General features: G+C 41.3%; 1 protein-coding gene across 4 annotated transcripts in view; it reads left to right on the forward strand.

The window, feature by feature from the left end:
- The window catches only part of LOC124618836 (PH and SEC7 domain-containing protein), an 814,418-nt gene that overhangs the window by 667,372 nt on the left and 134,581 nt on the right, over window positions 1–12,465 (forward strand). For all 4 annotated transcript variants that reach the window (XR_006980055.1, XM_047145380.1, XM_047145381.1 and 1 more), the window contains exon 12: window positions 10,382–10,526. Coding sequence is in view for 3 of the 4 variants with exons in the window: in XM_047145380.1 (XP_047001336.1) it covers window positions 10,382–10,526 (145 nt within the window). In the remaining variant the exon portion in view is untranslated. The remainder of the gene's footprint in view (window positions 1–10,381; window positions 10,527–12,465) is intronic.

Raw genomic sequence — 12,465 nt, forward strand, 5'->3', positions numbered from 1 at the left:
TTATTTACTCGCTTCTTTGCCATATCCATATTCCAAGAGTGCCGTGCCCCTTCTGCCTTTCTTATCATATTCAGTGCTTCAGAGCTTTACTGCAGAACACTCCAAACAAAACACATTATCAACATTTTCGTTAATCACATTCTCTTACCATTGCAAAAATCTTCCTGTTATTAGAAAATGGCAGTTTTACCATTGGAATTCTTGATTAAATTTCTGTGCTGTCCCTCCACTTATTTTCTATTATACCTCCTATGTACTTAAAATCTTGCATGTGTTGAAATTTGTGCCCATTCAGTATTCTTTTTATCTTTTGATCACCCATTTCATCTTTTTTTAAAATTTTATTCATATTTGTCTTCGTTCCTTACGCTTTTAAAGTAGTTCTGATCTCCTGTACTTTTTTGTGGTATAGTTCCCCAGCCATAGCTAGAAGAACCAAATTTTATGTGATTCTTAAACATCATATTCTTAGACCATAGATGACCACTGGTAAACAATGCTCAATTGTATCTTTGAAATATATCTTTAAGTGTGTGTGATAAGACAACAGCCCTTTAATAAATGTTTTCCTAATTTTATTCAGTTGGTATTGTTTCTTTGTCGTGTTACAATAGCATTTTGTTTAAGGTACTCCACTTGCTTTTCTTTCAGAATATCATTTTGAAAGTGTTCTTGGAATCAAGAAACACACACAAGTTCTTCTCCATCCCAATACAACTCTCTTCTAGAGAAAAATATACAGACACACACTGAACAGCCAAAACATTGTGACCACTGTTCTTTGTGATGCTGGATGCCACATGGTGGCATTGCAGGCAAATGACGTGGTAAGAGAAGTATGTAAGCAGAGCAGAGGCAGATGGGAGCTCATCCTAGCAAAGATAAGGGGCTCTGCAGCAGACAACCCGTGTGTGTTCACATGTTGACCACACGACATCGACAGTTATGACTGCAGTGGGCATGGGACCATTGGGATTCATCCGCAAGTCATTGGAAACATATCGACTCTTCAGATGAATCACATTTCTTGCTACATCAGGTTGATGGTCATCTCTGCAAATGGTATCATTGAGGCAAACAGCAGCTCCCAACATGCACCATGCTATGGGTGCAGGCTGATGGGAGCAGTATTGTGCTATGGAAAACATTATCCTCCACTTGAATGGGAATTGTGGAAATAATTGAAGACATCATTTCAGCTACAGACCACCAGCATCACTTTATGCCTGATATCTTTCCTGATGGTGATGTCATCTTTCAGCAGTATATTTTTCTGTGTATCGAAGCCAGAATCATTCTACAGCGGTTTGAAGAGCGTGAAAGTGAAGTCATGTTGATGTGTTGGCCACCAAATTCACCTGATGTGAATCTAACGGAACCCTTCTGGGTTGCTATCAGTCCTGTCATCACGTACATAAATCAGCAGCCCATTATTTACAGGAATTACATGACTTTTTGTAGTCATCTGATACCCCATATCTTCAAAAACTTAACAACAAATTGTAGAATTGATGGTGTGCAGTATCGGTGCTGTATTGTATTCCGAAGATGGATCAACAAGCTATTAAGCAGGTGTTTATAATGTTTTGGCTCGTCGGTGTATATATAAACATGCACACATGTACAAGGTGGTCAGAAACCGTCTGAAAAGCTTGTAAGGGTGTTGCAGGGTAGATTATGCTGAGAAATAATTTGTTAAGAAAAAAATTTGATACATTGCATTTTTTCTAAGGTAATTAGCATTGAAGATGGTAAATCAGGCGATTGGGCATGCAAATTAATGTGGTCCACCAGAGACTGTCTTCATTTGGTTTCCTAAAACCAAACAGGAGAGTGATACAGAAACTGGACAAGGGACGGTAGTAAGGATTGAATGTGAGTCGTAGGCTATAATCTACATTATGAGAACTAATCTATGTTATGGAGAACAGCTGAAACTAATAGTATTTGGCAGACTGCTTGAATTTGCACATGCAATGGTCTGATTGGCTAACTGGAAATGGTGCAATATATCTCTTCTTTTCATAACAAATTATTTTTCAGCGTAACCTATAATACACTTACAAGCACACTGTTTCTGACCACCTGTGTGCATGCACGCTCGCGCACCCACCTAACCACGCACGCATGCACACACGCACGCGCGTGCACACACACACACACACACACACACACACACACACACACACACACACACACACAGAAATCATATTGGGGTAATGCAAGAGTAGGTCAGTAATGAATAAGAAAATAAGTATGCAGGTATGCTATTACAAACAGGTAGTGAACACATTATTGTAGCCAAGACAGAGAAGAAATCGATGTCTACCACATTAGTAAAAGTTTGTATGCCAACTAGCTCCACAGATTATGATAAGCGTAAAAACATATCCATACATAGAATAAAAATGTGTGTGTGTGTTGGGGTCTGGGGTGCGGGTGTGTGGGGGCATCTGATTCTCACACCCACTAATATCCATGGGAGAGCCAGTGATAACAGAACTATTCCAACCAGTATGTGAGATCTTTGAGAAAGGTGATGTACCCCCAGACTTCAAGAAGAAAATAGTAATTCCATTTCCAAAGAAAGCAGGTGCTGACAGGTGTGAATATTGCCAAACTGTCAGTTTAATTAGTCATTGTTGCAAAATACCAATACGAATTTTTACAGAAGAATGGAAAAACTGGTAGAAGCCAACCTCAGATAAGATCAGTTTGGGTTACAGAGAAATGTAGAAACATATATGGCAATACTGACCCCTATGACATCTTATAGAAAATAGGTTTAGGAATAGCAAACTAACCATTAAAGTATTTGCAGACTTAGAGAAAGCTTTTGACAATGTCTGCTGGAATAAACTCTTCAAATTTCTGAAGGTATCAGAGGTAAAATACAGAAAGCAATAGGTTATGTACAACTTGTACAGATTGCAGACGGTATTTATAAGAGTTGAGGGGCATAAAGGGAAGCAGTGGTTTGGATGAGAAGGGAGTGAGATAGGGTTATAGCCAATCGCCAGTGTCATTCAGTCAATACATTAAGCAAGTAATAAAGGAAATCAAAGAAAAATTTGAAGGAATGAAAATTCAAGGAGGAGGAATAAAAACTCCAAGGTTTGCTGATGACATTGTAGTTTTGTCAGAGAGAGCCAAAGACATGGAAGAACAATTGAACAGTATGGACAGTATCTTGGAAGTGGATATAAGATGAAGATCAACAAAAGCAAAATAAGGATAATGGAGCATAGTCTAATTAGATCAGGTGATGCTGAGGAAATTAGATTAGAAAATGAGACTCTGAAAGTAGTAGGTGAGCTTTGCTATTTGCACAGCAAACTTAACTGGTGATGGCCGAAGTGGAGAGGATATAAAATGTCGACTAGCAATTTCAAGAAAAGTGCTTCTGAAGATGAGAAATACGTTAACACTGAATAGAGACTAAAGTGTTAAGGAGGTCTTTGTTTGAAAGTATTTGTATGGAGTGTAGCCATGCATGGAAATGAAACATTGATGATAAACAGTATACAAGAAGAGAATAGAAGCTTTTGAAATGTGGTGCTAAAGAAGAATGCTGAAGATTAGGTGGGTGGGTCATGTAAGAAACAAGTAGGTACAGAATGGAATTGGAGAGAAAAGAAATTTTTGGCACAACTTCACTAGAAGAAAGGATCTGTTGATAGGGAACTTTCTGAGACGTCAAGGGATCACCAATTTAGTACTGGAGGGAAGTGAGGTTAAAATTTAGAGGGAGAGCAGGAGATGAATGCAGTAAGCAGGATGAAAAGGATGTAGGTTGCAATAGTTATTCAGAGATGAAGCAGCTTCCACAGGATAGAGTAGAACGAAGAACTGCATGAAATCAGTTTTTGGACTGAAGGCTACAACAGCATCATATAAAAATCAGGAAAAGCTCTTTATCAGTTTACTTCAAATTTTTGCTTAATACACTAATAAACATTTAGATGGACATAGGATGTACGTTTTTTTAAACAACGCTGTACAGTCTTCGGACTGACAACAACAATGACAACAACAACATCATCATCTTTTAAAGCAGCATATATACATATATGTCTGTATTTGTTCAATAGGAATATAGGTAAGGGCAAAATCTTTTCTTCCTTTTTTTTCAACCCCTGCTGTATAGGCTGCCCTGCACATCAGGCCTGTTGTGTGTAGGAACAGTATTGGTCTGCCTTATAGGTGTGCTTAGCTGGACAGCCTACATGTGTGGGGCAATAAATAGTTTTCCAATCCTCGATGAGTGGGTGGCCTGATGGACAGGTGTTGTATTTTATGGGCCTGTTTTGCAGGGGCCACACATGCAGTTGTTGTGCATGACTGAGGGAAGCTCAAAATAGATGGAAGGAGGGGATGTACAGAGAATGCTGGCAAGAGGGGATGGATAGGGAAGAGAGATAGTAGGGAGAGATTGATGGGGCTGATAGGGGGAGGAAATAAGTAATGAGAAGTGGGAGGAGGAGGTGGATACGGAGGGAAGAGGCACACGGAGAAAGGGAAGAGGAGAAGATGTGTAGAGAGGGAGGAAAGAGAAGGAGATGAACATAGTGAGAGGGAGAAGAAGTAGAAGAACAAAGAGGAGAGAGAAGAGGGTATGGACAAAGGGAAGGAGGGCGGAGGTGAACAGAGAGAGGTTGCAGAGGAGAAGACAAAGGGAAGGGGGGGGGGGAGAGGAGGAGGACAGAGACAAAGACAAACAGACAGAGAGGATGGAAAGAGGAGGAGGGAGGGAGGTGGAGGAGGAGTGGGTTTGGACTAGGACTGTTGATATTTTTAAAAAATCTGGAATCCAATATATCGATATTTAAAGAGATATCATTATCAGCTCTCGATATATCGAAAAAAAGTGCTGATGTATCAGTGGCAAAAATATCTATGTAGTTGCCTATAAAAATATCAGCTGCACATTGTAAGTATACTTTTGGTTTTAGAGCTGTATATTTAAATATTGATTTATTATTAGATGTTCTGTACATCAACAAGCTATCAGCCTGCCTATCTCTCTTAGAGCTGGGCGCTGATGACCACGCTGTTTAGCGCCCGAAAACCTCAAACCACACACACACACACCTCTCTTAGAGCAATAATTCAAAGGAAGACACTACACATTCATGCTTGGCGATAACCACTTACTAACAATGGTAACTTCATGTAAGTGGTACAGTAAAAGGTGTCCGATGGGTCAGCATTTCCCTCACACGTCTTCACCTGCCGCAAACACCAGTCTTGTCATTTAGATTTTTGTTCATCACTTTCACCAATTTTTTTTAAGAATGCTGACTTGAAGAAGTAGCACACTAGATGTGTTAAAAATTGTTTTTTGATGCAACAGGTGTTCTATTTCTTCACATCGAAAATCTTGTCGTTCCATTCACACGGACACCTTTCAGTGTGATCAGACTACTACTTTTGTGCCACATATACTTGTTTCACACAGTCAAAGTGAAAGATTAGATGTGATGAAAGCTCCCTTCACACAATGAAGATAAATTATCTTCTTCTGCAGTTTGAAAAGAATGACTTCAGATATTTATCAAAAATTGTTAAAAAAATAATATAAAATAAAAACATTGGCACTGGATATTTCCTGTTTGATATCGATATACCGGGGGAAAAATATTGTCGATATATATTGATATTTTTTGGAAAAAAATATTAATTTATCAAAATTTTATTAGAGGCCCTAGTTTGGACAGAGAAAGTGGGAGGAGGAGATGGATAGAGAGATGGAGGAGGAGGAGTTGAACAGAGAGAGGGGAAGAGGAGGCGGACAAGTAGGGAGAGGTGGGGGAGGGGGGGAGGAGATGAGGGAAGGAGGTGGTGGACAGTTAGAAGGGGGAAGAGGATTTGACCAGAGGGGGGACAGGAGGAGATGGATAATGAGAGGTACGAGGAGAAGCTGTGTGCAATAATACGTCAAACACATATGCAGTTCAAGCTGGCGAGGAAGGGCTAGTACATGAATAAAATTCTGAGCAGCAGTGTATTCAGCTGGATACTATAGTTGTTTCTCCCACATGTAAAGGATTTTGGAAAAAAAATATTGTGTGTGGAAAATATAACTAAACTGAGGAAGAAAGGTGTGGAAGAAGGGTGTTGTCATTTATGGCAGCCGTGTGAGTCTGTGCATTTGTCTTTCAGGGTTCATTGGAATGTTATAACCATAGCTGTATCGTTTGATTATTTACCTGGATGGTTGTAGAATTCAAAACAGTTTTTGATTCAAATTTTACCACTTTTAAACATTGGGTCACTGCTTACTTTACCTAGATTTTCTATGTTCATGACTGCATCTTGTACATTGTGTCAAAATGTATGCTCATGATTGAGAAGTTAGCTTACTTTCATATTGTGTTAGTACATAATAGTACAGAATTGTGTAACTAGTTTGTCATGGTCAGAATTATTCATGACCTTCCATGATTGCTGCATAAATTTTTCATTAAACTGTGAATTAAAATAACCAAGACTTGATAGCTGGTCGGTTGTAGGATTTTTTTGTGTTATTTGATGGGACTTTCACATCTAATAATCCTTTGCACATCCATGTAAATAAAAATGCAGAGTGGTTATAATCAAACTTTCAGTGGTTGAGAGGGCCTCTATGAGAAATGAGTTACTGTAGGACAGTAAAATGCCGGCTGGAGTGGCCGTGCGGTTCAGGGCGCTACAGTCTGGAACCGAGCGACCGCTACGGTCGCAGGTTCGAATCCTGCCTCGGGCATGGATGTGTGTGATGTCCTTAGGTTAATTAGGTGTAATTAATTCTAAGTTCTAGGCGACTGATGACCTCAGAAGTTAAGTCGCATTGTGCGCAGAGCCATTTGAACCATTTGACAGTGAAACTTTGTGGAAACATTCGTAAGGACATGCAGAAGAGAAGTAATGAATAAACCATTGAAAGAAGCACATTTTATTTTTAGATAAATAACAAATAAATCACTGAACGAAACTCATTTTAATTTCCACATGAGAGGGTAACATTTGTTAATTGCATATCACACTTACATTCCAGGTTACGAACATTTCTCAATGTGATGACAGTCTGCATCCGTGACAGCTGAAACCGTATTAGAGATTGCTCTGCTGCTGCCCAAAACATTGGTGAACAACTCAGTGTTCAGCTATTGTGACACAGCTTGTGCACTGCTCGAAGATGACACATTGCATCCCGCATTCTCGGCCAAGGCAGTAGTAACTTCTTCAACAATTTGCGGTGCAGTATGTGTTTGGTCTCTTCCCTAAGCAATTCCCAAATCACCATTTAATTCAAACATTGAATCATGTTCTTCAGTCCTGAGTGGAAAAAGGACCTGACCTTATTCCTTTAATGCGATGATACTCGTGAAGAGCAGCAACACTATTTACGTTTCATTTAAACAGTTTTACGAGTAAAGCCTTGCTTACCTTGACCAAACCCATGTTGATTTTCTGCAATTATAATGTACACTCTACTTGTGTTTGAACCTTATGTCACCTACATGCAAATCGTGACACTAACACTATTATCAACGAAAATCCTGGAATGCACAGTCTGAACATCATCCCTATAAAGTTGGGAACCTGTATGGTGAATATTTTTCCATCTAACTTGCTCAATTACTGAAAGTTTAATTATAACCACCCTGTATTATAGAAAGGATAGATTGGTATTTACCACATAAAGGAGGCATGGAGTCGTTGACAGGCATAGTGAAAATAATATTAGAAATGGATAAATTTTCGGGCAAAGTCCTTCATCAGAAGCAGAGCTCTTACACACTCACACAACTACTACTTTCATATACATGTGGCTACTGTCTCCAGCCAATAAGGCCTGACTGACTGATTTGGTTTCAAAGTATATCGGAAGATTTGGCTACGCGTAGCTGGGCGAGCTAGTTCAGGGGAAGGTGCGGTCATAGCCCCTCCAGTACACCGTACTTGGCAAGGCACGATGGTGTCTAAACTATTTTTCATTTGTTGCCTTGTCAATATGGTGTAGCAGCAAGGAGGAATAGCCAAAGTAAAGCAACTTAACTTCAAAGGTTATATTTGGAGAAATTTCTAAGATTCCCTCATTCTCAGCAGTGGAAATTCACACATTCACACAGCAACAACTCACACAGGTGGCTGCTGTCTCCCAGTGCTGAGGCTTGTGGGCGTGTGCGACCATGCGTGTGTGTGTGTGTGTGTGTGTGTGTGTGTGTGTGTGTGTGTGTGTGAGAGAGAGAGAGAGAGAGAGAGAGAGAGAGAGAGAGAGAGAGAGAGAGGAAGGACTATGTCTGAAAGCTTAAATATTTTTAGTATCTTTTCCCATTGTGTCTGTCTGTAATTCAATGCCTCCCGTTTGTTTTGAGTAGTAATACATCATCTCTATGTTGTTATTTCACCCTGGACTTTCCATTGTTTGATCTCCTGCTTTGTTAAGAGCACACATAAAAAAAAAAGTTCTGCATCACCTTGGTTCGAAGAGTTCCGGAACCTGTACAGAAAATTGGAATAGAGATCAGCATAAACATCATTTCTGCCCTTTTTATTGCTCATGAAAACCACACATTGCATTTTGTATCACCATACAGCCAGACCTTCAGAGATGGTGGTCCAGATTGTTGTAGACTACACACCGATACCTCTAATACCTAGTAGCACGTCCTCTTGCATTGATGCATGCCTGTATTCGTTGTGGTATAGTATCCACCAGTTCACCAAGCGAGATGCGCGGTGGTTAGCACACTGGACTCGCATTCAGGAGGACGACGGTTCAATCCCGCATCCAGCCATTCTGATTTAGGTTTTCCGTGATTTCCCTAAATCTCTGCGGGCAAATGCCAGGATGGTTCCTTTGAAAGGGCATGGCTGACTTCCTTTCTCGTCCTTCCCTAATCCGATGAGACCAATGACCTTGCTGTTTGGTCGCTTCCCACAAAGAACCCCACCCATAAGTTCATCAAGGCACTGTTGGTCCAGATTGTCCCAATCCTCATGGCAATTCAGCGTCGATCCCTCAGAGTAGTTTGGGGGGTCACGTCGTCCGTAAATAGCCCTTTTCAACCTATACCAGGCATGTTCGATAAGGTTCATGTCTGGAGAACACACTGGCTACTCTAGTCGAGCAATGTCATTATCCTGAAGAAAGTCTTTCACAAGATGTGCATGGTGGGGGCGCAAATTTTCGTCCATGAAGAAGAATGCCTCTTCAATATGCTGCTGATATGGTTGCACTATTGGTCGGAGGATGGCATTCACGTATCGTACAGCTGTTATGGCGTCTTCTATGACCACCAGCAGCGTATGTCGGCCCCACATAATGCCACCCCAAAACAGCAGGGAACCTCCACCTTGCTGCACTCGCTGGACAGTATGTCTAAGGCTTTCAGCCTGACCGGGTTGCCTCCAAATGCGTCTCCGACGATTGTCTGGTTGAAGGCATAAGCGACACTCATCAGTAAAGAGGATGTGATGCCAATCCTGAACGGTCCATTCGGCATGTTGCTTGGACCGTCTGTACCGCACTGCATGGTGTTGTGGTTGCAAAGATAGACCTCGCCATGGATGTCGGGAGCGAAGTTTTGCATGATGCAACCTATTGTGCACAGATTGAGTCGTAACACGACATCCTGTCGCTGCATGAAAAGCTTTATTCAACATGATGACATTGCTGTCAGGGTTCCTCCGAGCCATAAGACATAGGTAGCAGTCATGCACTGTGGTAGTAGCCCTTGGGCGGCCTGAGTCAGACATGTTGGCAGTTCCTGTCTCTCTGTATCTCCTCCTTGTCCGAACAACATCGCTTTGGTTCACTCAGAGATGCTTGGACACTTCCCTTGTTGAAAGCCCTTCCTGTCACAAAGTGACAACGCAGAAGCCATCGAACCACAGTATTGACAGTCCAGCCGTGGTTGAACTAGAGACAACGTGAGCCATGTACCTCCTTCCTGGTGGAATGACTGGAACTGATTGGCTGTTGGACCCCCTCCGTCTAATAGGTGCTGCTCATGTGTGGTTGTTTACATATTTGGACAGGTTTAGGGACATCTCTGAACAGTCAAAGGGACTGTGTTTGTGATACAATATCCATGGTCAATGGCTATCTTCAGGAATTGTGGGAACTGGTATGATGCAAAACTTTTTTTTATATGTGTATTTCCAGGTGATAGTACTAAAACGTCATACTCTTGGGATTCATTTTTGACTTGTCTTCATGGTAAATTATGCCTATGTTTTCAGTTTACATTTGAATAGAGTCTCTGTTTGTGTTGTTTAATGTGTATGTGTTAATAAGCTTCAGCGCTTTGTACAACTCTTTGGTTTATATCACCACTGAAAAGAAGTCTCTCTACAAATGTAGTAATTCTTCATTTCGAACATTTATTTTCAGTGATTCGAAGGAACTGCAGTCGTGGATAGACACCATCAATTTTGTGGCTGCCAGTTTCTCAGCCCAACCTTTGGCCAGTGCCGTGGGATCTCAGCGGAAGTTCCAGAGGCCTCTCCTTCCCTGCAGTCATACAAAACTAAGTCTGGTGGGTACATTAGTGTTCACGGCTCTGTTGGTTATATTAGCCTTGCCAGTTGAAGCCATATGTATGAAGTGCATAATATGAGTGTTTTACTGAAAGTAATGAGTAACAATTTTTAAAATTTTAGTGTTCATTTTTTAAACAAACCAAGTACATTATCTTAATCTACATACTTTCTGTCGCTTTTCAACATAGTCTCTATTTATTTGGACATATTTCTCACATCATTATACTAGTTTGAAACTATCCTTAAGGAACTCCATTCCAGCTTCCTGAAAACACTGATGCACCGCTTTCCGAACGTCTTCAAACAACCTGTAATGTTGGCCTTGCATCTTATCAGACAGAACAGAAAGGGTGGTAGTCGTAGTCAGAGGATGCCAAATCAGGTGTGGGGAGCGAGTTTGTAACTCAAATGTCATGACCACCTTCGTAGCGATATGAGAGTGTGAGGATGCATGTTATTCTGTTGCAGGTTAATCTCCTTCCCACGGCATTTATAACACAATGCATGACAGAATTTCAAAAGTGCAGGCAGCCCTTATGATTTGTCCAGTTCAAGAAAGTCAGTCAGAATGTTCCCTTGTTGCATTCCATGGAGACAGTTCGACGACACCTACTACAAGGCTCATACGTGTGTTTCCACCTTTGAAATGTTTCACCTATCTCCTTATACTGCTGCCACTTTTGTAGAAATCTTCATAGGAATGTTGAAGTCTGCGGTGAATTTTGGCAGCACGTTTTCTCTTTTTGACAAGGAATTCAGTGGCAGCAAGCTGTTGAAGCAAAACACTGATGTCGACCATTTTGGAAGTGCTGTCTGTGGTCGAGTGATTGTGCTAATGACTTCACAATTTGCATCATGTGACATAGCATCTGTAGATTAGGGTTTGTTGCACTGTTGGAATTGGAATTGGAATTTTAACAGTGGGCTTCTCACGACTTTCATTGTGGCCATTGTAACATTTACAAAATTCTGCACACAGTGTTTGAATCTTGAAGACAGAGAAATTATATGTATTCTATTCCTTCATTAGCTTTGTACTTGCAGGAGTACCTATACATGAAAATTGTTTGGAAGGGGGGGGGGGGGGGGGAGGGGGCACGTGTGTGTGTGTGTGTGTGTGTGTGTGTGTGTGTGTGTGTGTGTGTGTGTGTGTGTGTTTGGGGGGGGGGGGATCAATCCCACAACTGACTATACAGAAAGTATTCATTGCAAAAAGTGTCCAAAAGGTGTATTTGTAGTCCCTCAACCCTCCTGTATATAGAATTAAGTGGCCAGACATGCGAACAACTGCTTCATACTGGTTTTTGACGATTATGATTAAGAACAGTTCAACATTGGAAAACAATACCAGAATTTATAAATATAGCACTTAATATGGTTATGGCTCTGAAAGAAGAGCCTCTTGGTCTGAGTCGACTAGAAGACTTGAATCAGAGACGAGATGTGGAACATCATATGACAAAATTGGCTGCAACTTCTCAGACTTGTGCCATAGGGTTGAGAATTGCAGAGTCTACCTAAATGGTTCTGAGGTGCGTGACACAACTGAGGCTGCTACCCAGGTAGCTGACTTCTGTAGGGATGCTCACTATCAAACAATGGAAGATCCAGGATGGAATGTAACAATATTAGGGAAGGAGAGTTGCTACTCACCTTATAGTGGAGATGCTGAGTCATGATAGGCACAACAAAAAGATTCACACAATTATAGATTTTGGCCATTAAGGCCTTTGTCAGCAGTAGAGACACACGCACTCACGCAAACACAACTTGCGCACATGTCTGCTGTCTCAGATAACTGAAACCACACTGTGACCAGCAGCACCAGTGCATGATGGGAGTGGCGACTGGGTGGGGGTAAGGAGGAGGCTGGAGCGGGGAGGAGAAGGGATAGTATGGTGGGTGTGCAGTTTCGATGGAGGGCAGGAGAGAAGG

Source organism: Schistocerca americana, chromosome 1 (assembly GCF_021461395.2).
Source record: "Schistocerca americana isolate TAMUIC-IGC-003095 chromosome 1, iqSchAmer2.1, whole genome shotgun sequence".
NCBI lineage: Eukaryota > Metazoa > Arthropoda > Insecta > Orthoptera > Acrididae > Schistocerca > Schistocerca americana.